This window comes from Chiloscyllium punctatum, chromosome 36, assembly GCF_047496795.1.
Source record: "Chiloscyllium punctatum isolate Juve2018m chromosome 36, sChiPun1.3, whole genome shotgun sequence".
NCBI lineage: Eukaryota > Metazoa > Chordata > Chondrichthyes > Orectolobiformes > Hemiscylliidae > Chiloscyllium > Chiloscyllium punctatum.
The window spans coordinates 40,223,371-40,249,805 of record NC_092774.1 but is presented as its reverse complement, the minus strand read 5'-3'; the positions used below and the strand labels follow the sequence as shown (position 1 = coordinate 40,249,805).

General features: G+C 46.5%; 1 protein-coding gene and 1 long non-coding RNA gene across 5 annotated transcripts; one reads left to right on the top strand and one right to left on the bottom strand.

Annotated features, from left to right (window-relative positions):
- Positions 1-1,437: 1,437 nt before the first annotated feature.
- On the top strand, positions 1,438-12,700 carry LOC140460976 (uncharacterized). 4 transcript variants are annotated; one of them, XM_072555735.1, is made up of 3 exons: positions 1,438-1,543; positions 6,887-7,041; positions 9,255-10,558. In XM_072555735.1, exon 3 carries the CDS (start codon positions 9,600-9,602, stop codon positions 10,494-10,496), a length of 897 nt encoding a protein of 298 aa, XP_072411836.1. In that variant the 5' UTR covers positions 1,438-1,543; positions 6,887-7,041; positions 9,255-9,599; the 3' UTR covers positions 10,497-10,558. The 4 variants fall into 4 exon arrangements, 2 of the variants coding, with proteins under 2 accessions (XP_072411836.1, XP_072411837.1); XR_011954430.1 differs by lacking the exons at positions 6,887-7,041; positions 9,255-10,558 and adding an exon at positions 12,258-12,700 and having other exon boundaries at positions 1,449-1,543; XR_011954429.1 differs by lacking the exons at positions 6,887-7,041; positions 9,255-10,558 and adding an exon at positions 5,990-6,040 and having other exon boundaries at positions 1,449-1,543.
- A 6,019-nt stretch (positions 12,701-18,719) lies between these two features.
- Positions 18,720-21,856, bottom strand: LOC140460447 (uncharacterized). Its single transcript, XR_011954100.1, has 2 exons — positions 21,257-21,856; positions 18,720-20,686 (listed from the first exon to the last, which is right to left on the bottom strand). It is a non-coding gene; the product is annotated as an uncharacterized lncRNA (long non-coding RNA).
- Positions 21,857-26,435: the final 4,579 nt, after the last annotated feature.

The following is a 26,435-nucleotide window of genomic DNA, read 5'->3' as shown; positions in this document are numbered from 1 at the left end:
TTCTCTCTCACTATCCCTAGCTTCCCGTCTCTTCTCTCTCTCACACACACATCCCACCCTCTGAACCCTCTTGTTTCTTACCCCACTCTCTGCAACCCCCTCCATTCTATCTCCATACCCTCTGCCCCCGTCCAGTCTCTCATCTACCCTCTCTCCCCCATTCATTCCCCTTCTCTTTCTCCCCACCCTCTGCCTTCCTGTATCCAGTCCCTCTCCCCACACTCATTCTCTCTCTCCCCCCACTCTCTTCCCCCACCCTCTCCTGCCATTCATTTTTGCTCTTTCTCCCCCCACACTCTCCCCACACTCTCCCCACACTCTGCAACCCCCAATTCCTCTCGCTTCACATTCTGCACCCCCCCCCCCCATTCTCTCTCTCTGCCAAACCCTCTACCCACCAACCTGTGCACATCCAGGCTTTCTCTATCCCCGATGGTCTGTCCCCGTGTCCATTTTCTTTTTGTCTTTCCCTCCAAGCCTCTTCCTCCTGTCCAATCTCTGACCCCACACCCCCAACCCCATCCTTTCTCCTGCCTCGAGACCTCTAAGCATAGAGAGAGAATGGATGGTAATGACTCTACCTGGGAGACAGGAGGGGTTGATTCGAGAAATAGCTGATCTTTGACATTGAGAATAGCTAAAACGAGATACTCTGAAAATCGGTAAAGTCTGAAAGCATATTCAATTGTTGAAAAAAAAAGCTGCAGCCATCTTTCTGAAATTTCCATAAAAATCTGTGTCGTTAGGCCACAGTTGAGGACAGGCTGGAAGGGTGCAAGGGCCGAATCCTAGTCTTATGAAATTGGTTTAAATTGTGTAGAAATAGAGCCATAGAGTTGCACAGCACGGGAACAAACCTTTCGGTCCACGCCGACCATATATCCTAAATTAATCTAGTGATCCATTTGCCACCATTTGGCACATATACCCCTCAACTCTTCCTATTCATATACCCATCCAAATGCCTTTTAAATGTTGGAATTGTACCAGCCTTGACCACTGCCTCTGGTAGCTCATTCCATACCTATACCACGCTCTTCGGTCCCTTTTGAACCTTTCCCCTCTCACCTTATACCTCTGCCCCTCTAGTTTTGGACTTCCTCTACTCTGGGGAAAAGACATACAAATGTTGAGCAGCCAGACAAAATGAAAAAGGAATGAAGTGTTGAGCCCCAGGGAAACAAAACAAATTGTGGCTCTAGCGTTTCTTTTTTCTGACTGGCATTTGGACACTGAAAATTTAGCAGTTACACCGGCAACTCCATTTGGCATACTGCGCATGCTTCTCGGTGTCAGCAAGCACTGCGCATGCTTCTCGGTGTCAGCGGAATACTGCGCATGCTCTTTTCTGTCAGCGGAACGACGCACGATATTGTTTTGATTGGCCAATGGAATGTGCTGGAGGACCGGAAGGAGCCTGCCCCCATTGTCTGAATGCGGAAGTTGGATCATGAGTTTGTGTTGGTGTCGATGCTGCTCCTCTCTCTCTGAATGAAGATTGAGCCTTACCCCAACTGCAACTTCTTTCCTCTATCCAACATCTGTGAGTACAACACATTTTTCTCACCCCCTTTTCCATTCTCGTGTTCAACTCGACTTTCAGCAAAGTTGGTTCATGTCTGTGTCTTAATTAGCAAACACGTGGCAAATGCAGTAACACTGTGTGCAGTTGTAGCCTTTCCTGTGAAATAAAAGCAGAAAGGAGATGCATTGTTTAAATGGTGATATATTGGGATGTGGAGCAAGTGAGGACTGCAGATGCTGGGGATCAGAGTTGAAAAGAGTGGTCCTGGCAAAGCACAGCAGGTCAGGCACCATCCGAGGTGCAGGAGAGTCAACATTTTGGGCACAAGCACTTCATCAGGAATGATGTGTGGATGTACAAAGGTGCCTCAGCTGCCTTCTACTCGGGCTTTCTACTCCAGTCAATGCCAGTTGTCACAGAGGTGCAGCAAGCAATGACCAAGGCAAATGGTATGTTAGCAAGAGAAATTGAGTTCAGAAATGTCTCCCTGCAGTTAGAAGTCATTGAATATATTCAAAGCTGAGTTCATCTGACTTTTAAATGTCAAATATAGTTATGGGGGAAGGCAAGAATTTTTTTATTAAATATTTTATTGGAAACTTTTTCAAATCCTTTACAAAACATCTAGACACAGAAAAGAACTAAACCAAAGTCCAGAAAGATAGAGGCAATACAACAATGTCATATCACAATGCTATTAATAATGAACTACCTACTACCCTACCAGAACAACCATATCTGCTGAGCTTAAGCTAAACTATAATCAAATTAAATAAAAATTAAATTAAACTGAATGCACATTAACTTAAAGTAGATTATATCACATTACTTTATTCTATTTCACTCACCACACCTCCACTGAGGCTCCCAATCCTGGGAGCACCAGTCATTCTCCCAATATTCTTTTCCCCCAATCTCCCCCTCCCAGGACCCCACGGGTGCCCAGACTGATTCCCATGGCTGTACCGCACCCCTAATTAATATTGCTGATAAGTCTGCATCAATATAATTGAGAAAGGGCCACCATGTCTTGTAAAATTGTTCTGTTTTGTGGTGCACCATATTTGTGAGGTAGTCTTGGGGGAGATGCTCCATCACCAGCATATGCCACCCTATAAGACCTGGGGGCTTTTCCAATGGCCAATTCATTAAAATGTGCTTCCTCGCACAGTGGGTAAGAATGTTACAGTCTCTTCCCGTGTTCCCCCAGAGAGAGCAAATTTGGCAACCCCAAAAGAACTTCAATCCTCAGGATGTTCTTACCATGCACTCCAGTATCTCTGGATCTTACAACAGTGTGGGAGAGTGCCGATACTAATTTTACATTTGGGACACCCTGGTGACGCTCCTCTCTTAAACTTAGCTAGCCTCTCTGGCGCCAAATGAGCCCTGTGTAAAATCTTCAATTGCATGACCTCTGCTTTGTTACATATTGAAATTTTCCTTACATTTTCCCATATATCTTCCCATACTTCCAATGAAATATCCTCTCCTAGCTCCCGATTCCATGTCCTAAGGTCGATTCCAGAGTCCGTCCACATCCCTAAGGCACGTCCCTTCTGTAAATGATGCGAAATACTAACTGAAAGAGCACCCGTACACCGGAGCACTCTTTTCTCCACATGTGGCCTGTAAAGCTGAGCCAGGAGCGTGGTCTTCCTCTGTATATAATCCCTTACCTGAAAGTACCGGAAAACGTTCCTATTAGACAATCCATACTTCTGACTTAGCTGGCTAAATAACATCAAGATCTCCGCCTCAAATAAGTTTCCCAGACAGGAGATTCCCTTATTCTCCCATGACTTACAGCCCCAGATTCATTGCCCCAGATTGAAATCCTTGGGCTCCAGCCAATGGGGTAAATGGCGAAGTCTTCAGCCAATTGCCCTTGTCTTGCCTCATTATCTTCCAGGCTTTCACCGTATTTAAAATGATTGGACTCTTACACTGCTCGGTCACGGATTTCATCTTATCCATGAATAATAGATTAACTAGGGGACTGCAAAGCTTCAGTGTCAAGCCAAATCGACCCTGAATCCCCCCGTGCCCAGTCACCCACATATGCTAACAAAGCACTTATTTGATATCTCCAAGTCTAGAAGGTCCACTACCACCACCAACCCCCCCCCCCCCCCACCCCCGTTTTATCCTCTCCAGTAATTGTACACAGTTAGCTTTATACAGCTGGAGGAAGGCAGGGGTAATAAAAATTCCCAAATACAAAAACCCTTTTGACGACCGTCTAAACAGGAGCTTCATTCCATCCTTCAGGTCAGGCACCTCCATTAATACCCCCCACTGGCACGGCTTCCGATTTTGTAAAGTTGATCCTGCAGCCCGAAAAACTCCAGATACATTAATTGTTTGAATCAATCGAGGAACGCACTCCTCCGGATTGGCCAAGGAGAAGTGGATGTCATCAGCTTATAGGGTGATCTTATTCCCGCCCATTCCCACCCCTGGCCCCACTATTTCAGGATCCCTCCTGATAGCCCCAGCTAATGGCTCAATTGCCAAGGCAAATAGCAACGGTGAAAGAGAACACCCCTGTCGACTACCTCTCCCAATATTAAAGTTATCTGACTTAGTGCTGTTTGTGATGATGGTTGCCTTAGGATCATTATGCAACTCCACCACCCATCGACCAAAGGATCCCCCCAAACCAAAACGCTGTAGGATCCCAAATAGGTACGGCCATTCTATCTGGTCAAACGCCTTTTCTGCGTCTAGGGAGACACCGAACCCGGGATCAATCTTTGCTGGCATACCTGCACTATGGTCAGTACCCTCCTGATATTGTTGGAGGAGCTACAGCCCTTGACAAAACCCGTCTATTCATCTTTCATAAGTTAGCGCAACACATTTTCCAACCTCAGGGCCAGCATCTTGGTAACAATTTTAAAATTTACATTCAACAGTGAAATGGGTCTGTGTGAAGCACATTCTTCAGGCTCTTTCCCCTCCTTTAAAATGAGGGAGATATTAGCCTCCCTAAGAGAGTGCGGAAGACAATCCTGTGTATATGAATAGCAATACATCCCCAGAGGTGGCTCCACGAACACCTTATAGAATTCCTTATAGAATTCACTTGGGAATCCATCTGACCCCAGTGCTTTGCCAACCGTGGGATGCTTTATTGCTTCCTGCACCTCCTGTATCGTCATAGGCCCACTCAACAGGGAAACCTGTTTTGCCTTTAAACTGGGGAGGTGCAGGTTCTCAAAAAAGGACTGCATCCTCGCTGTACCGTGTTCGTCTCCCTCTGACCGATGTAACTGTGCAAAGTATTCCATAAATCTAACATTGATCTTCTTCAACTCACTGGTAACTGTGCCAGCCTTCTCTCTAATAGACATAAAAGATTGGGAAGCATTTTTCTTTCTAGCCAGATATCGACTTGGCTTATCTCCAAATTCAAACAATCTTTGTTCAGCAAAGGAGACCCTTTTTTCGCCACCTGTGTGTGCAATGAGTCGAGAGCAGTCCGGAGAGCTGCAGCTTGACCAGGGAAGGCCTATTATAATATGCTTCCTCAGCTATCTGCAGCCGGGTCTCCAGCATCCGTTGTTGCTCCTCCCTCTGACTCCTTCCATTTGTTGAATACGAAATAATCAGGCCTCATAAATATGCCTTAGTGGCCTCCCACAGTATTGCTGGATTACTGGCCGTACCTGGGTTGATATCCCAGAAGGCCTTGAACTCTCTTCTGCTGTACTCAACGGATTTGCTACCCCTTAACAGGAATGGGTCCATGCACCAGTGCTGTGCATCCATTCCACTACCTTTGACTTTACCATCTAAATCCACTGGCACGTGGTCCGAGACAACTATATTCCCAATTTTACAAGCCAATGTTCTGTTCAAGCAATCCAATGGCATTAAAAAATGTCAGTTCCCGTGTGGCACTTGGGTGGGTTGGAAGAGAAAGTAAAGTCTCTTCCATTAGGGTGGAGACGCCTCCACACATCCACTAACCCCAACTCCTCGCACATGTCCACCAACTGCTTAGGTTGTGCAGGTGTATCTGCCTGGCCCCTTGGCACCCTGTCCACCTCGGGATCTATTAGGCGATTAAAATCCCCTCCAATGACCATGCGGCGCACCCCTAGACTTATTAATTTAGCAACTGCATCAATTAGAAATTTAAGAGGGTGCACCGGGGGACGATATACATTCAGGATGTCATACTCTGCTCCATGTATTAGAGCTGTAAGAATGATGGACCATCCATGTTCATCCTTAATTTGCTCAATTACCTGGACGGGGAGGTTCCTTCTTACCAGTATAGCCACTCCTCTACACTTGGAGCTAAAGGAGGAGAAGAATACCCAACCCCCCCGATGCAGTTTTAGATATTCCTTATCATTTAAATGTGTCTCTTGCAGCAGGGCGATGTCCACCCTTTCCTTTCTAAGGCTTAACAGCATCTTTTTAATGGGGGAATGGCTCCCTTTTACATTCCAGGTGCACCACCTGAATGAATCAGTAGCCATGGTCATCCAGGGCAGCCTGTGGTTATCCAAAAGGAGGAAGCTTATCTGAGGTGTGGTGAGCGACAAAGACATTAACTCTATAAAGTCTAAAAACTACTCCTATTAAAAACTACTATAAATAAAAATCTAACCACCACATATAACTTAAGCAAACACTCAAATAACCCCAATTATGTAGAGATCTCCCCCCTCAACTACCCCCCCCCCCAACTCCACCACCCTTGCTACCATCCCGGCTCCTTCCTGCTGAGGCTGTGCCCCAAGTGCCAGGCAATTCACAGATTGAAAAAGCATGTTATTTACATTCTGAGAGTTAACAATGGTTGCCCATCTCCCCACACCCCTTCTCCATACATCTGAACCTCAGATATAGCCACCCCCAATCCAAAAACAAAAGGACAGCAGTGAAAAAAAGGACCCAGACAAGACCTAACTGACCGTTTTACTAAATAATTCCAGTTTTACATTAAGGCAGTACATATAAAGCCGATAACCACAACAAAAAGAGGAGAGAGGAGAAAAAAAGGGGCAAAAAGTAGCATTGTCTGTAATGATGTCCCGCCTTCACCCCGACCTGAGTCCTTTAATTCAGTGAATTCACAAAGCCCTTCGCCTTTTCTGCTGAATCAAAATTATATACCGTCCCTCCATGAGAGAAATGCACCACGGCCAGGTACCTCAAGGAATATTGAATGTTCAGATCCCTTAATTTTCTCTTAACTTCATCAAATGCTCTTCTGTTCTTAATCCAGGCTCCTGAGAAGTCCTGAAAACACATTATTCTTGAGCCTTTGTGCATTAAGGCCTCTGAATCTCTTACCAGTCTTCTTGCTGTTTCAATCACTAACTGTTTTTCTTTATAATGCAGGAGTTGCACTAGGACCGTGCGGGGGCGCGGGTCCAGCCCTGACCGCATTTCGATCAAGTGGGCCCGCCCCACACTCAACTGACCCGACTCCGACTCCAGCCCCAGGAATCCAACGAGGTCTTCACCTTCCTTACATTCCGGAAGACCCACGAGCTGTAAGATTTTTCTTCTACTTTTGTTTTCCAGGTCATCCATTTGCTCCTGAAGGACCCGAACCTGGTCTTCTAGCGTTCAGATCCTTCCTCCTGAGACCTCCGCCACGGTCTCCGATGCCACGGTTCTCTCCTCCGCTGCCTATTCTCTTCGGTCCAACATTTGAATTTCCTGCTCTTGCTTCTCCAGCGTGGCAGGTAGTGGTTCCACTGCTGCTTCAATCTTATCTCAGAGTTTGGCAAACTCCAAGAGTAACTACTGCTGCCCCATTAAACCCAAAGGGTCTGCCCTGTGAGTTTGAGCAATGGCTCCAGGCACCTCCAATGCAGTAGGGGAGTGCCCTGCCTGCTGCATCCCTGTCAGCCCCTTTCCTCCATTTGCTTTCATTCTGAACCTAACGCTGTCAAACCACAATTATAGCAGCTCCAGACGTTCAGTAAGTTTCTATTAGCAATTTGTTTTCTCTTACAGATGGTTAATGAGGTGGGGGGGAGGGGGTAAAGGTCCACCTTGTCGGGGGTATGGCACAGAGCCCAGCACAGCAGACCACTCAAACCACCGCAATCTTGGATTTCCAAGAAAATGGTTTTAAGACCAGTACAGAACAGCTACAGGGTCATACAGCACAGAATGGACCCTTCGGTCCAACTAGTCTATGCTATGTTCTCAAACCCAACTAGTCCCATTTGCCAGTGATTGGCCCATATCCCTCTGAACTTTTCCTATTCATGTGCTTATCGAAATGTCTATGAAACATTGTAACTGTACCTGCATCCACTACTTCCTCTGGACACCCATCCACACAAACCACTCTCTGTGTGAAAAAAATGGAGCTCTTCATGTCTTTTTAAAAATCTTTCTCCTCTCACCTTCAAAATTTACTCCCTAATCTTGAAAGCCCCACCCGAGGGAAAGGACACCTGCCTTTCACCTCATCTGTACCCCTCATGATTTTATAATCCTCTATAACCTCACCTCTCAATCTCCTCTGCTCCAGTGAAAGAAATCCCAGTCTATCCACCTGGCTGTAGGTATATTCATATCCAGTTATGATCTGTTCAATGCTGGTGCAGGCTCAAAAGACCAAATGGCCAACTCCTGCTCCCAATTCTCTCACTCTATGTCCAGAACAGCATTGGGAGATTGGGAAAGGGGAGGGATAGATATCTTGTTTGTTTTTATTTTTAAAATGCACTTGATTCCAACAAATAAAAGCAACAGGTACAAGTACAGCACATGCAGTATTCCTCATTGCAGCTTCAAGGTTTTGTGTCCTCTTCTTCCGCATTGGCTCCAGCACATTCGGCTTCCTTCCCCCCGTACCTCCCCCCCCCCCCCCCCCCCCCAATCCCCGCCCTGAGCCGTTGATGCTTCCATTGTTTATAAAATCAAGAGAGGCATGGATAGGGTAAATAAACAAGGTCACTTCTCTGGAAATCCAGAACTAATGAATAATAGGTTTGGGGGGGTGGGGGAGATTTAAAAGGGACCTAAGGGGAAATTCATGCAGAAGATGGTGCATGTAAGGAAAGAGCTGTCAGAGGAAGTAGTGGATGCTGGTATAATCCTAACATATTTAAAGGCATCTGGATGTGTATATGAATAGGAAGGGTTTAGAAGGATATGGGCCAAATGCTGGCAAATGAGACTAGATTCGGTGAGGATATCTGGTCAGCATAGACCAGTTGGACCAAAGGGCCTTTGTCTGTACTGTATATCTAGATGACTCTGGTTTGCCACTTCAGTCTGTTCAGTTTCTCTCTAGTATCATTGCCTTGATGTCTCATTCCAAAACTCCCCCACCCCCGTGGGGGCACGTTAACCATTTTGTGTTTGGTTGTTTGTCAAGAAGCTGAATTTGCAGGTTCATCCTGAATGTACACACTTTATTTTTGCTTCCCAAAATCACTCTCAACAGTATCCCAATGTCGTGGAAGATATTAATTTTCAGGTGGAGGTATCCAAAATTCAGAGAGATGTCAGTCATGACTGTTTTGCTCTTCTGTCCCTGTCAGATCCTGAATCAGCACTTTCAGGAGAATTAGAATGGACTGAGAACAGAGGGAGGGAGAGAGAGAGAGAGAGAGAGAGTGGGATGGTGCTTTCAGTTTTGTGGAATAACAAAAGAAAAGAATGTTCTGTAGAAAGTAGAATTGCTTGTTCTGAATTTCTACCCTGGACTGACAGTGATGATTTTTGTAACCTCGTTTTACAGAGTATTTGAAGATCTGAAGATGAAGTTTCAAAATCAAGACATGAAGTCCTTATGCCTGAACCATTGACTCTCCTGCACTTCGGATGCTGCCTGACCCATAGTTTTTGACTCTGATTCTCCAGTATTTGTGAGCCACTCAATCCATCGGAACTGCAACAATTTTCAACTATGATCCAATTGGTTCCTGTTTCAGTACGTTTTCAGCATCCGTGGGACTGGAAGAGAGACCCTACTGTTGCAGCAACGCACTGAGTGTGGAGCCTGAATCAGTTATCTGGCCTGGATAGAGGAATTCAAGGCAGGGAGGGGACATACACGCGTTTGTGTGCAACTGTAGCTTCGGCCATGGAGAAACCATGGAAGTGTGGCGACTGCGGGAAAGGCTTCCGTGTCCCATCTGCCCTGGAGACACATCGGCGCAGTCACACCAGGGAGAAACCATTCTCCTGTCCTGAGTGCGGGAAGGCCTTCAGTGATTCCTCTGCCCTGCTGAGGCACCGACGGGTGCACACAGGGGAGAGGCCCTTCAGCTGCCCTGAGTGCAGGAAGAGCTTCAGCGATTCCTCCGCCCGACTGAGGCACTTGCGGGTTCACACAGGGGAGAGGCCCTTCAGCTGCCTCAAGTGTGAGAAGGCCTTCAATGATTCCTCTGCCCTGATGAGGCACCAGCGGGTGCACACAGGGGAGAGGCCCTTCCACTGCCCCGATTGTGGGAAGGTGTTCACTCGCTCCTCCCACCTCGTGATTCACCGACGGGTCCATACCGGTGAGAAGCCCTTCCCCTGCCCCAAATGTGGGAAGGCCTTCAGCGATTCCTCTGACCTGCTGGCCCACCGGCGGGTCCACACCGGTGAGAGGCCATTCACCTGCTCTGTCTGCGGGAAGTGCTTTACACGCTCTTCCGACCTGCTGAAGCACCGGCGGGTCCACACTGGGGAAAGGCCCTTCAGCTGCTCTGAGTGCGGGAAGGGCTTTACCCAGGCCTCCCACCTGCTGACACACCGGTGGGTCCACACTGGGGAGAGGCCGTTCACCTGCCTCGAGTGCGGGAAGGGCTTTGCTGTCTCCTCCACTCTACTGACGCACCAGTGGGTCCACACTGGGGAGAGGCCGTTTGCCTGCCCCGAGTGTGGGCAGAGGTTCACAATGTCCTGCAGCTTGAACAAGCACCAGCGGAGGCACCAATGCTCCCAACAATCAGATTCTGCCGGTAACACTGCTGAGGGTCACCCCCAGGACTGAACCTCCTGCCCTTTCTGACAGTGGGGTGTAGTGGGAGAGTTGGTAGGCTTTTTTGTTTTCTACTGGGGGAGTGGAGGGGGAAGGGAGGTGGTGGCTCAGTGGTTAGCACTGCTGCCTCATAGCGCCAGGGACCCACATTTGATTCCATCCTCAGGGTGACTGTCTGTGTGGAGTTTGCATGTCATTCCCCCCTGTCTGCGTGGGTTTCCTCTGCGTGTTGCAGTGTGTTCCCAAAGTACAAACGTGCGCATGTTTGGGCGAATTGGCCAAGCTGAATAGTCCCATAGTGTTCAGGAATGTGTAGGTGTGGTGCATTAGTTAGGGGTAAGTACAGAGTGATAGGGTAGGAGAATGTGTCTGGGTGAGTTATTCTTCAAAGGGTCGGTCTGAACTTGTTGGGCAGAAGGGCCCGTTTCCACACTGCAGGGATTCTATAATTCTGTGAACATTGCTTCCAGTGGGCGCTGCTGCTCATTGAGCCCAGGACCCGCACAAACCTAAGTTCACAAGACCATTAGAGCAGAAGTTAGGATATTTTGACCCATCGAATCTGCTCCACCATTTGTTAGAGACAAAATAAAAAAAACTGCAGATGCTGGAATCTAAAATAGACAAACAGGAGGCTGGGCACAACAAGGCAGGCAGCACCAGGAGGTGGAGAAGTCAGCATTTCAGGTATTATCCCTCAGGACTGAAGAAGGGCTCTACCCGAAACGTTGACATCTCCATCAGAAATGATTTATCAGGATGTTGTTAGAACGAGAGGGCATAGGTTTAGAGTGAGAGGGGAAAGATTTAAAAGGGACCTAAAGGGAAAACTTTTCATGCAGAGTGTGGTGCATGTATGGAATAAGCTGCCAGAGGAAGTGGAGGAGGCTGATAGAATTACAGAAGTTAAAAGACATTTGGTTGGGGACATGAAGAGAAAGGGTTAGAGGGATTTGGGCCAAGTGCTGGCAAATGGGACTAGATTAATTTAGAATATCTGGTCAGCGTGGACGAGTTGGACTGAAGGATCTGTTTCCGCGCTGTACCTCTCTATGACTACCGGTCCTGATGTAAGTTTAGAATTGAGTAACTTTGAATTATTCAATCTTGTCGAATTCACCTCCTGAAAGGTTTCAAATGAACCCCTCCAAGCGATATGATTTAACTACGCCGAGTTGGATAAAGTATCCCATCAAGTTCAACATGAATGCGCAGTTGAAGAAGTCAGAAGTCACACAACACCAGGTTACACTCTGGAAATATTTTGCTCCATATCTTTTCTTCCATCTTTCTCCTCTCACCATAAAAACGCATCCTTGCTCTTGAAATCCTCCCCCTAGGGAAGAGACAGCTACCATTAAGCCAACTCTACCCCTCATGGTTTGAAAATATTGCCTCTCAACTTCCTCTGCTCCAGTGGAAAAACATCCCAGCCTATCCAGCCTAAATTCTGATTTGATAATAATGGCAGTGATGATTTTGGCTGTTTGTGTGTGTGAGTGTCAAGGATCTCTCATTTCTAAGCCAATGCTGTGCCTCTTAAGTTCACCTGATCTTAAAACGAATGGCACCCCATTCATTTAAAATGTCCATGTTTTCTGTGTAAAGTCGGTCCTGGTCAGTAAATAGGCATTGGTGTCTTATATTCCCGTAGACTTCTTGTGACCGGGTTCATATGCTCTGTTTTGAGATCTATGAGTAAATCTTCAGAACAAAAAATTAATGCAGCCTTTATTCATGTCTCATCATTAAAAACACTTTCTCCATTTACAGATGTGATTGAGAAGCTTCTCCCAATGAATCTTTGACTGATAACAGCATTTGTCAGGCTTTTGAAAGTCACTGCAGCTCTGTCACAGCACAGGGGAGTGCTCTTTCAGACAGAATGCATCATGCAGAAAATTCTCCCACATTAGTCGAGCAAAGTTGACGTCTTTTAAGACATTGTGAAACTTGAAAGGGTTCAGAAAAGGTTTGGAAGGATGTTGCCAGGGCTGTAAGGTTTGAGCTACGGGGAGAGGCTGAATACGCTGGTACTATTTTCCCTGAAGCTTCAGAGTCAGCCAGAAACATCTGTTGAATCAGGAAACATCTCTTCCTACAGCAGCTTCAGACAGACTGCCTGCTAAAACCCAAACCAGGGGAAAAGAATGGGACAACTGCCCTTTCATTGTAGAAGTGTTTTAGAAAATAAAATGTCAAACCCTTTTCCCTGATTGTTGCCTTAGCCAGTATCTGTTAACCATTAGTGAAATCCTTAATCCTAGACGAATGATAAGTTCTGCCTTTTACAACCCCTCCTGAAAATAAACCAAGAACAACATAATCTTCTTAAAGGAGCAGCATCATCACAACAGAAAGCACCTGAACTGAAACATTTGTATCAAAGGGCTGTACAGTTAGCAGGCCAAGACAACAGGTTTTCAATTTCACCAATCAATTTAAATCAGCCCCATTGGCTACCAAAAACTTATTAAATTTAAATCCTAAAGTTTTGACAACAGGACCAATCCTATCATAAAGAATTGGTGCTCTCAGTCATCTGTGTATTAGAGAAAGCATCATTTAGAAAAATAGAGAAGGGCATTCCTGACAGAGGAATCGGAGGAGGCATCCCCCACAGAAGATGGCACAGAATATTCCAGAAGACACATAGAATTTAATCTCTCAGATTATAACCAGGCTATTTTGTGTTATCTGAGTGGGACATGTATTGATTGGAACAGCATACCAGAAGAATCTTGATTTATTCCAGAATACTCAGAAGTTAAGAAGGATTTGTTCAGTTTGTTAGTAATTTCGTTCATTTGTTCACCGTGAGAGTTGGTTAAATAAATTGCTGATTGTTGATTTTAAAGTGTCAGGGATTTACTTTTAACACTACAACAGGTTCCACCACTTATCACATTGACTTTACAGATTAAAGGGCAATGTGCCACTCTTTGTACGTTTCGGTTTGAGATCATGGAGAGTGGGGGGTGGGGTTCAGCCTTCGCTTTATAACAGTATTGATGACATTCTCTTGAATGCAATGGAGTCAATATTAATCCCAGCCTCATGGTGTGGTTGTGGGTGAATAACCTTAATTTGGCTCCTGACTCAGAAACCGCACAGAGAATCAACTGCTGAAACAATGATTTGCACTTTATTGCACGTAGCAACCACAAATAAAACCTCTCAAGTTAATTCAGCTTCACCCCCCCCAAACTTGGCTATCACCCAGTTGATGGCTGAATTCAACTGTGTTTCCACCGACAGTGCCCATCTCTGGAAGTGTCCAGGGGTTTGATGCAGTATTATTCTTCTAAGTACTGCTGCTGCTGTTTCGTTCTGGAGTTGAATTTTGGTGGCGGTTCCTCAATTTCTAATCTGTGGTGTGACTTTTTTTTAAGACTCGAACATCACCTCACATTGCTGGAGACCTCAGGTCTGTAGTTTACCTTCTTATCCTTGAAGGTTAGCTGTCTGTTTGAAACAGCCTGCCCTGCAATTAACCCCTCTATGTCAGGGCTTTCCTTCTACAGGCAGAATTAATTGTCCTTTTGTCACACCATTATTAAATAACATTATCTTACCTGTCCCAAGAAACAACTGAATTATGTTGCCTCCTTCTTCCCAGGGATGGTTAACAAGCCATTTATACTATTGAATCTTCTCTGCCATTCAATCATGGCTGATATGTTTCTTAACCCCATTCTCCCTGTAACCTTTGAGACCCTTGATACTCAAGAATGAGTGAATGGTGGAGCAGACTCAATGGGCTGAATGGCCTAATTTCACTTCCTGTGGTGTCAGTTTCTCATCAGCCCTTTCGTTTCTTGCTCCAGAAAGCGTTATTGTTGACTCGTGAAGCTGGGGAAGTTCTGGAGTTTACAGGTGCACACCACGCTCCTCTCTGCCTCCTCCTCAGCCTTCAAGTAAAGGGAAGACCTTTCAGAACAGAGATAAGGAGAACTTCATACAGAGAGTGGTGTATCTATGGAATTCACTGCCCAAGAAGGCTGAGGAGGCCAGATCATTGAATATATTTAAGACGGGGATAACTAGGTTCTTGAGTATCAAGAGGATCAAAGGTTACGGGGAGAATGGGGTTGAGAAACTTATCAGCCATGATTGAATGGTGGAGCAGACTCAATGGGCTGAATGGCATAATTTCTGCTGCTATAGCCTTATGATATGCTGATGTGTGGAGGGGTGAGGATGGGGGAAAAGAGATAAAGAGGTGATTACAATTAAGGTGAAGCTGGATACAGATACATAGGAAATACACGAATTCTACGATAAATTTCAGACCACATTGAAACACTAGCATACAGAGGGATCTGACTATATAGATCTCCAAAAGTGGCAACACAGGTGGGTAACGTGATCAAGAAGGCACACACCACGTTTGCCTTGAGTGTAAGAGTTAGCGAGTTATGTTACAGCTATTTATTCCGGTCACATTCAGAATATTGCGTGCAGTTCTGGTCACCACACTACCGGAAGGACATGGATGCTCTGGGGAGAGGGTATAGAAAAGGTTCACTGGGACGTTGCCTGGTCTGGAGGTCTCATTATGAGAAGAGATGGGATAAACCTGGATTATTTTCACTGTAAAGATGGAGGTGGAGGGATGACCTCAACAAAATGATGAGACACACAGATTGGGTGGACGGGGGCGGCATGGTGGCTCAATCATGAGCACTGATGCGTCACAGTGCCAGGGAAACTGGTTCGATTTCAGTCTCAAGTGACTGTCTGTGTGGAGTTTGCACATTCTCCCTGTGTCGATATGGCTTTCCTCCGGTTTCCTCTCACAATCCAAATGTGTAGGTTAGGGTGCAGTGGCTATGCTAAATGACCCACTGCCCAGGGATTGGCAGGTTAAGTTGGATTGTCCATGCTTAAATTGTCCCACAGTGTTCAGGAATGTGAAATTTAGGTACATTAGTCAGGGGGTAAATATCGAGTAATAGGGGTAGGGAAATGGTTCTGTGCGGATTATTCTTTGGATGTTTGGTGTTGGGCCAGATAGTCTGTTAGATACTCAGGGCGGAAAAGTCAACTACAAGAGGGCACAGGTTCAAGGTGAGAGGGGGACAGTCTGGGGGAGAATTGAAAGGGAAGATTTTTCACACAGTTGGATGGTGGATGCCTGGAATACACTGCCAGTGGATGTAGTGGAAAGAGGCACCTTAGCAACATTTAAGGTGTATCTGGATAGACACATGAATGGGAGGTGAATACAGGGACAGAAACCGCGCATCGGCAATAAATAGAAGGTCTAAGTTAGGATTAAGAATTGGCACAGGCTTGGATGGGGAGGGGGTAGGGGGTAAAGTGAACTTTCTAAAAGCATGGGATACCTGTATGCTGATGAAGGGGCGGGTGGAAGCTCAGGTGGAGCATAAACACTGACAGAGGCCAATTGGATCGACTGTGCTGGAGACTCAATGGGACAGAGACAAATGTATCTATTTCAGATCGACCTGCACTTCAGCCGCTTCTGTGGACTGTTTCTGTAGGGAAGGTGCAATCCCAGGTTCAGAGAGCGTCAGCCCCCGCTGGAAGTAAAGTGGGTGAGAGCACGGTAAGTCAGCATAAAGGAACCCCTTACCCTTCCCACTTCACCCACTAAACAGGGTTCAAGATGTGACTCTCAGCAATGGTAACAGCAGAATCCAACCCGAATCCCTGCCCCATCTCACTTGTGAAGTTGCTGGTGTCTCCACAAGTTGCACGACTGGGTGAAGCCCTTCCCGCACACTGGACAGGTGAACAGCCGCTCCTTGGTGTGGATGTGCTGGTGTTTGCGCAGGATGGAGGAATCACACAAGTCATTGCTCCACATGGGACAGGTGAACGGCTTCTCCCCAGTGTGGATCCGCTGGTGCGGCAGCAGGTGGTGTGACTGAGTGAAGCGCTGCCCACACACGGGGCAGATGAACGGGTTCTTGCTGGTGTGGACACACTGGTGGGCCAGGAGGTGGTGGAACTGAGTGAAGCCTTTCCTGCACTGAGTGCAGGTGAACAGCCGCTGCCCCATGTGCAAACGCCGATGAATCTCCAGCGCAGATGGCGAAGGGAAACCATTCCCACACTCCCCACATTTCCACGGTTTCTCCATGGTGCAGGTGCCCTTATCTGTCTCATACCTTAACAATCAGTTGAAAACTCACTCACGCTTACTGTGGTGTTACTGGTGAACCCGCTGATAATTGGAATACTCTCATTCAGTCTGTGAAGCTTGTTCCACTCACTAGTCTGGTGTGTGGGTATGTGAGACTCTGAGTTTCCTGTCACACTGACGTTTAAAACCTAACTAAGCAGACAGACCTTCTCCCCTTTGTTTTCAAGGCCATCAATATCCACGTCCTCGTGAATCAAGTGACTGTCAGACTTTGATGTGATGTTTGGTCTGAGATTTCTGATGCCAATTGTAATATTCCTGTGAAGTGATTGCAAAGGTCATCACAGTCAGTCCATGATAGAAAATCTGAACGTAATTCTAGTTACTGTGGAACATTCTTTCCTCTCAATCCCAAAGATCTTCGCGTGGATCTATATGTAACTGTAAACCAACAGGGTTATGGGGCAGACTGCATACCTCCACGAACAGTTCACATGGACTCAAGTTGCTGAATGGACCTCTGTAGTGCAGTATTGACCCTCTTACTGAAGATCTACAATATGCTGCAGTACGACATTACAAGCCCAGAAACAACTGCAAATCAGACAAGGTCTTTTCAGAGGTTGGACCATGAACTTCTGAAGCTGCTGCTGCTCTTCCTCTCTCTCTCTGAATGAAGATTGATCTTCACCCAGACTGCAACTTCCTTCCTCTGTCCAAATATTTGTGAACACAGCCCTTTTTTTGAAGGATGGCATGTTTCCTGATCATCACAATTAAAGGGGTGTCTTCCCCCTGCTATGCAAAGGGACAGTCAGTCAGGGGAGGGCAGGGTCACGTCTTGATGTTGTGTGGAATCTGTGACAGCTGCAACAATTCATCCCAACTCCTGTACTCAGTGCTCTGACTGATGAAAGCAAGCATGCCAAGAGTCTTCTTCACCACCCTGTCTACCCATGACTCCACTTTCTAGGAGCTATGAACCAGCACCCCTACATCTCTTGGTTTGAAATACTGTATATGAAACAGATTTGGTGCTTGTTGGTATGTGTGCTTATCTCAACTCTAATTCGGTATTTTGTACTGAATGCCATGACTGATGCAGGCCAGTGTGCCAAAAAATTTCTACCTGTGACTCCATTATCAGAGAACTGTGAACCTGCACTCCAAGATCCCTCTGTTCCGCTGCACTCCTTAAGGTCCTGCCATTCACCATGAAATTCCTACCTTGATTTGACTATACAAAATGTAAGACCTCACACTTATCTATATTAAACTCCATTTGCCATTAACCTTAAACCTACCCTACCCATGCCCCTCATGATTTTATAAACGTCTTTAAAGTCACCCCTCAGCCTCCAAAGCTCCAGGAAAAATAGCCCCAGTTTATTCAGCCCCTTCCTGTAGCTCAACCCTCCAACCCTGGCAGCATCCTTGTCAATGTTTTCTGAACTCTTTCAAGTTTCACAACACCCTTCCTGTAGCAGAAAGCACAGAATTGCATGCAGTATTGCAACAATGATGAAACCAATGTCCTCTCTGAAGAGGATTTTAAAACAATATTTATAACTACAAGCAAATCAAGATAGTTGGGCATGACTTTCCCATAGCAGTTTGTTTTGGCTGTCCTTCATTAACCTATGCTTTATAATATATATGAAAATATTTTGAGGGATGCGATTGTTGCTAGCATGTCCAACATTTGCTCACCATCCCTCATGGCCTTTGGACCGAGCAATTGGCTACATGCAAGAAGGCAATTGAGTGTCAACCACATTGTAGTAGGTCTGGAGTCACATGATGTGAGCGTGTGCACACGTGTGTAGGGTTGTGAATGGTAGATTTCCCTCCCTGAAAGAACACTTTCACGACAATCAGAAATGATTGGACAAAAGCAACAGTTCTGGCAGCATCTATGAGGAGACGACAGTGTTACTGTTTTGAGTCCGGTGGCCCTTCAATATTAGGCTGGATTCAAAACATTAACTGTTTTCTTTCCACAGATACTGCCAGATCTGCTGTGATTCCCCAGCAATTGTGCCTTTTGTTGCTGATCTCCAATATCTGCAATTCATTGTCTTAGCCAATAATGGTTTCCTGGTTGCCAGTACTGAGACAAACTCTCACTTCCAGATCTTTTTATTCATTGAAAATAAAGTCCACTAGCATCCATGATGGGATTTTAATTTTTGTTCTCAGAAGACAGATCTCTGGGCTACTTAACCAGTATCACTAGATCACAATCTTCCCTTCACTGACAGTGACATTGACAATCTTGTCCTGAATATTTTTCTTCATTCATTCATGGAACGTGACACTTTGTCTCCCAAAAAAACCAAGTGCCAATTCAGAGGGCAGTTAAGAGCCAACCACATGACTTTGGATCAAGAGTGACACATTCACCAAACTGGGAAAGGACTGAAGATTTCCTTCCTTAAAAAAATGTTATTAGTGAACAAGATTGGTGATCTTATCAATTGTCATAAGTACCTAAGCAGCGATAAGCTTTATATTCCAGATACATAAATTGATTTCAAATTGCATCGGGGCCATAGCAGCATCAATTTGAAACTCCAGATGTTAAATCCAGTAACAATACCCAAATGCCACCAACTCCCTACAATCTCTAGGCTTCCCAACACTGACTGGTCTCTAATTGCCAGTTGTATCCTTTTCCTCATTACTAATTACTATTCAATTCAGTCCATTGAGTTGACTCTGCCATTTATTCAGATCATGATTATTTTGGCAAACATTTACTCCACTTTCCTGCCATTGTCCCATAATCCTCAATTCACTTACTGATTAAAAAAAAACAACTATCTCAGCCTTCAATGCAAATAACAACCCAGGCTCAACAGCCCTCTGTAGTATCAAGTTCCACAGATTTACTGCCCTCAGGAGAAATTCCTATCTGTCCTAAACATGCAATCTCTTATTTAGAGGTTACTTCCTCTGGTCCCAACTCACCCACTTTTCCACATCTAGCCTGTCAAGTCTCCTCAGAATCTTGTACGTGACAATAAGGTTACCTCTAATTCTTCTAACTTCTAATAAGCACAAGCCCAACCTATTCAGTTTTCCTCATAAGACATTCTTTCCATCCCTGATATCATCATGGTCAACTTTCTCTGGACTGCCTCCAATGCCAATTCTATCTTTCCTCAGGTAAAGGGCCCTAAACTGTTCACAGTATTCAGTTGTGGCCTGACTAATGCCTTACATAGGTTCACTATAACCTTCCTACATTTATACTCTATTGAAAAGGCCAACCTCCCATTTGCCTCCCTATTACTCACTGAAATTGGATGAAGAGATTCGTGGACATGATTCCAAATCCCTCTATTCTAAACTTTTCTCCATTTAATATTCAGTTCTTCACCTCCTGACAAACTGCATTACCTCATTTTCCCATCTGCCAAGCTTTCGCTCATTTGCTTAACCTGTCTATATCCCTCTCCAGATATCTAATGTCATCCTCACCACCTGCTTTCACATCAACTGTCTCTTCTGCAAACTTAGCAATCGTACATTCACTTTACTTATCCAAGTAATTCATATATATATTGTAAATAATGTTGGCCCCAGCGCTGATCCCTGTGGTACACCACTAGTTACAAGTTGCCATCCTTACCACAACTGTGGCAGTTAGCCAATCCACTATCCATGCTAACATACAGTCTCCAACACCCTGGGCTCTTTGATTATTTCATGAGATGTGACTATCATTGACTGTGCCAACAACTCTTCCCAAATTGTCCTTGAAAAGGTGGTGCTGAGCTGCCTCTTAAATTGCTTCACAAATATGATGTGGACTGCAACAATGTTCAGGAGTGAGTTCCAGCATTTTGGTCAATAACAAAGAAGCAATGCGATATATCTTGTAGTCGGAATCCTGTGTTCACACTTGTCTGTTCTTGGTGGTTGAGGTCATGACTTGGAAGATGCTTTTGAAGAACCACCACTCATGCAATCAAGCCAGACTGATAGATTGTGGCCCCAGACTCTGCCATTTGATTTTCCTCATCAATCTACATTCTTTCCAGCCATGTTTCAGCCTCAAACTGCCACGCAATGCCTTCTGTTACGGCTTAAAGGTAGGAATACAAAAGATAATCAATCGTATTTAGGGTTGTATAAATCTTAGCCTGCCAGAATTATTTTCTTAGACTTTAATTGACTGCATGAAATGGTTTGTTGGTCAGACTTGAATCATCATGCTCAAAGGAGACAATGCCAATAATATCATTAAACTCCTCTTTTTGTTAAAAAAGGACAAGCAATTGATTTATTTTTTACAACTTACTGGTATTCACACCTGCACATTCAATGTCAAACTCAGACATCACAAATGAAATTACACCATTAATTTTGTTTTACAACAATCCAACAGATTAATTAATAATACACAGTGAATACCAAGGCTGATTAATGTGAAATTAAATTTGACTGAAAATGTAAAATCAAGATGTGAGATAACAAATGGAGGAAGGGCAGAAGGCAAGAAATGCAGCATCACAGAAGGTGCTCCTCCAGGGAGTGTATTTTACCAACTACAACTGCTAAATATAAACAAACACTCTGACATGATCCTCCGGTTTTAATGTAAACCATAGCCCCATACAGTAGGTACCATTTAAATAAGTTAATAGATACAAGCCTTGAGCAAATCCAGCCTCCAGCCGGACCCCCCGCTTCTTGGAGCTCGGACCTTCCTCCAGCTCCGGGGGGTTGTTGAGCTCCTGGGCTCCGGCCGCCGCCGAAGAAGCCGCGGGCGCCGGCTCTCTGTCCTCCACCGCCGACATTTTTAATTTGTTTTCTCGTTCACCCGGTAACCGTCACCTCCCCCTTCCCGGGCCCCGGAAATTATACAAAAATAAACAATAAACCCCACCGGGGACTGTCTCCTTTTTCTTCACAACTTTTGTTTGAAAAGTTCCGGCTTTAATTTGAAATGTATTTTAAAGGTATTTTCTGAGGTAAACGATGCCTGTCTGCCCCCCTCCCTCCGTCAGAAACCGCCCGCTGAGTCGATGAGAAAACCGCAGCCTCGCGCCGCCATCTTTGTTTTTCTTCTTCTTTCCGTCTCCTCCTTCAGTGACGCGCGTCATCCACGCCCCGCCCAATCAGAGCGCACCTTACTCCACCTGACCAATGGCGGCCGGCTTTGCAGTCGAAAAGGAAGCCACAACCCGGAATGTCGCTCTCCGATTCGTCCGCACCGACCGCAGCCTTTGGGATTGGTGGAGAGGTTCGCAGGCCCTTCACTATCCCCGCCCCTTTACTCCAATGGGCTCGAGGTGTTTAGGAGGAAGATGTTCTCACTCATTCATTCAACAGGAGATGGACTCAATTTACTATAATGGACTGTGGGGGTACAGTGGTCATGTCTCATGTTGAGGAGGAAGGTGTTTCCTCTCATTCAACAGAAGAGGACCTATTTACTACAGAGGTTTTTTTTGGCGATGCAGCTGTAGTCTCCCATAGAGCCCTGAGCCTCAGGTTTAAATCACACTGCTCCAGTATGTGTAATAACATACTCAATTTTTTTCAGTCATAAGTCACACAACTATAGTCCAACACGTCTATTTGAAATCGCACGCGTTTGGAGCGTACCCTCTTCATCAGGTGAAGACATGGAAAACAAAACGGGCAGGAAAGAGAATTCAGATAAATGATCAGCCATGGATGGTGATGAAAGACAGAGCATCTCAACAGTCAATTACCTATTCCCATTCCTATTTCTGATCTTCTTAATACATGACAGGTTGTATATTTTCCAAACATTAATTTTATTTCCATGGTTTAAAAATGAATATTTCAGAACGGTCAGTTTATTTTTTCTCACTTGAGCACATTGTGACCCACAACTATTTAGATACCACTGTTAATATCATAGCCCGTCTCATGAGATATCAGAGGAACAATTCATAAACAAAATTTGACACTGAGTCACTCGAGTAGACACTTGAACAGAGAAAGCGCCCGACAGATATTGGGAACCTAAAGGTTATTGAAGTGAAATATTAAGAGCAGGCGATCACCCCCAATAAGGGAACTCACCTGACTGACCTAATTATACTCACCACAGTATCCAGTGCTACTCTTCACCAAATACTGATTACTTTCCTTTTCAGTTTCTTTTGAATGCCATAATTGAATCTGACTCCAACACTCTCTCTCGCAGACCATTCCAAAGGTCGAAGATTTTCAATCATTAATGAAACATGTTCTGGATCTCTCCCAAAACACAATTCATATTGATCTTGCTTCAAATCATTTGCAGTAAGTTCTTCACATGGACAGATTTGCAGCTTAGAGCATTTGTTTAAATTTTATATCATATTGAGGTGGCACAGTGCTTGGCATTGCTACCTCACAGCACTAGGGACCCAGGTTCAATTCCAGCCTCAGGTGAGTGTCTGTGTGGAGTTTGCATGTTCTCCCTCTCTGCATGGGTTTCCTTCCACAGTCCAAAGATGTGCAGGTTAGGTGGATTGACCATGCAAAATTGCTCTGTGATGTGTAGGTTATGTGGATTAGTCATACTAAATGCAGGAGAATGGGGTGATCCTGGGTGGGATGGTGTTTGGTGTGTCTGGTGTTCGGGGTAGACTCGGCAAACAGAGATTTGCAATCGGACAGTGTCCTCCTGCCCCGCGCAGGTAGGCGCCCAACAGTTGGGGGGGGGGGGGGTTGGCGGTGACCACGGCTGCAGGGCCTGCTACCCTGACGAGCTCTCCTGCTGGCCCCGAAACCACCCGAGCGAGACGAGGTGAACCGGAAACGGGCGTACCCCCAGCCGATAATGATCCTTCCGCAGGTTCACCTACAGAAACCTTGTTACGAATTTTACTTCCTGTAGATAGTCAAGTTTGATCGTCTTCTCAGCGCTCCACCAGGGCCTTGTCCGACACTGGCGGGGCCGATCCGAGGACCTCACTAAACCATCCAATCGGTAGTAGCGACGGGCGGTGTGGACAAAGGGCAGGGACTTAATTAACGCGAGCTTATGACCCACACTTACTGGGAATTCCTCATTCATGGGAAATAATTGCAATTCTCAATCCCCCATCACGAATGGGGTTCAACGGGTTACCCACACCTGGCGACGTAGGGTAGATACACGCTGATCCATTCAGTGTAGCGCGCGTGCAGCCCCGGACATCTAAGGGCATCACAGACCTGTTATTGCTCAATCTCGTATGGCTGTACGCCACTTGTCCCTCTAATAAGTTGGACGTGGACCGCTCGGGGTCGCGTAACTATTTAGCATGTGGGAGTCTCGTTCGTTATCGGAATTAACCAGATAAATCGCTCCACCAACTAAGAACAGCCATGCACCACCACCCACAGAATCGAGAAAGAGCTATCAATCTGTCAATCCTTTCTGTGTCCGGGCCGGGTGAGGTTTCCCGTGTTGAGTCAAATTTAGCCGCAGGCTCCACTCCTGATGGTACCCTTCCGTCAATTCCTTTTAAGTTTCAGCTTTGCAACCATATTCCCCCCGGAACCCAAAGACTTTGGTTTCCTGGAAACTGCTCGGCGGGTCATGGGAATAGCCGCCGGATCGCGAGTCAGCATTGTTTATGGTCGGAACTACGACAGTATCTGATCGTCTTCGAACCTCCGACTTTCGTTCTTGATTAATGAAAACATTCTTGGCAAATGCTTTCGCTTTTGTTCGTCTTGCGCCGGTCCAAGAATTTCACCTCTAGCTACAATACGAATGCCCCTGGCCGTCCCTCTTAATCATAGCCCCAGTTCCGAAAACCAACAAAATAGAACCGGGGTCCTATTCCATTATTCCTAGCTGGAGGATTCTGGTGACCAGCCTGCTTTGAACACTCTAATTTTTTCAAAGTAAACGCTTTGGACCCCCAGGACACTCAGCTAAGAGCATCAAGGAAGCGCCGAGAGGCAGGGGCTGGGACAGGCGGTAACTCGCCTCGCGGCGGACCGCCAGCTCAATCCCAAGATCCAACTACGAACTTTTTAACTGCAGCAGCTTTAATATACTGTACTGGAGCTGGAATTACCGCGGCTGCTGGCACCAGACTTGCCCTCCAATAGATCCTCGTTAAATGATTTCAAGTGTACACATTCCAATTACAGGGCCTCGAAAGAGTCCTGTATTGTTATTTTTCGTCACTACCTCCCCGAGTCGCGAGTGGGTAATTTGCGCGCCTGCTGCCTTCCTTGGATGTGGGAGCTGTTTCTCAGGCTCCCTCTCTGGAATCGAACCCTGATATTCCGTTACCCATGGTCACCATGGTAGGCACAGAATGTACCATCGAAAGTTGATAGGGCAGACATTCGAATGTGTCGTCACTGTCACGAGGACGTGCGATCTGCCCGAGGTTATCTAGAGTCACCAAAGCTGCCAGGCGAGCCCGGATTGGTTTTGGTCTGATAAATGCACGCATCCCTGCATGGGTCAGCGCTCGTTTGCATGTATTAGCTCTAGAATTACCACAGTTATCCAAGTAACGGTTGGAGCGATCAAAGGAACCATAACTGATTTAATGAGCTATTCGCAGTTTCACTGTACCATCCGTCAGTACTTAGACATACATGGCTTAATCTTTGAGACAGGCATATGCTACTGGCAGGATCAACCAGGTAGCTGAACACAAAGGACTGTCCACCGGCCGACTGGCGCCCATGCCTTCCTTTCCCCCCCCCCCCCCCCCACCGAGGTCAACCTGGCGCCGGGTTCAACTCTTAGGAAATTCAGCCTCTCGTCTGACCACAAAGCGAGACACCCCGGTACCGACAGGTCAGACGGAGCATCACCCTCGCGGATGAAAGGGTGTGAGAGCACACACCAGCCGTGTGCGTGAGCTCAGAGGAGAGAGTGGGAGCTCCACCTCCCTGGCTCCTCTCCCTGCCTCGGAACCACAGTGCTGAGAGGAATGGAATTCCGACACGCAAGGGAAACAGAGAGACGGCAAGAGCCCCCCCACATAAAGCCTCGCCTCAGGAGCAAGGGCAGTGCGCGGGCAAGCACGTTACCGGGACTCTCTCCCAAACACTCGATTTCAGACCACTGCCTCGGCAAAGCTGTGGCTTCTCGGCTTCACCATCACAACAGGAGTGAATGCCCATTTCGGAGGCAGAGGGGTGCCAACTTTCCCGACCCTGTCGTGGTATCCTGACTTTTCGTGGTGGACGCACCATGGGGCATGGGGAAGAACCACTCTGCCTGGAGCACCAGCCCCTGAACAGGAAAGCCGGCCCGCCAAGGGACCTCCCACACTGGACGGTCCGCGCCAGATCGATCGAGGTGTGGACCGCAGCGAGGTCGCCCCTCGCACCACGCTCGCAAGTCCGGGTTGGAATCCTGAGTGACGAGGACCGCAGGGCGGCAGAGCCATCGCACTTGGCCGGGTGGCAGAGGACGACCAGCCTATTCACAAATAGCGGCCACCCACTACCAGAGCTGGTCGTGCGGTGCGCGAGGCCTGCTCTCATCGTAAGAGGCTTTAGGGAGTGCTCATGCAAGGGTCAGACCACATCCTTCATGGCAACACCCTGGGGAACCAGGCCACTTGCATCTCTCGCCTTCATTTTCGACACACGTGCCTGCGGAGGGCCACCACCCCCTCCGATTGTCAAGGAGACCTCCGCACCGGCCTCTGACTGATTCTTAGAATGGACGGAAAGAGCTGGTTAAGCCTGTCAAAAGATTCAACCACATGTCAAAAACTTAGACTTCCGTGAGCTCTCCAGCTTGCACGAAGACCCGAGGTCGATGTGCTAAACTCCACGGGACCCCTTTCGCCTGTAGGTCCCGAGCCACCAGTTTGTTCGAAGTATCGTGTTCCCCAAACCTGGGC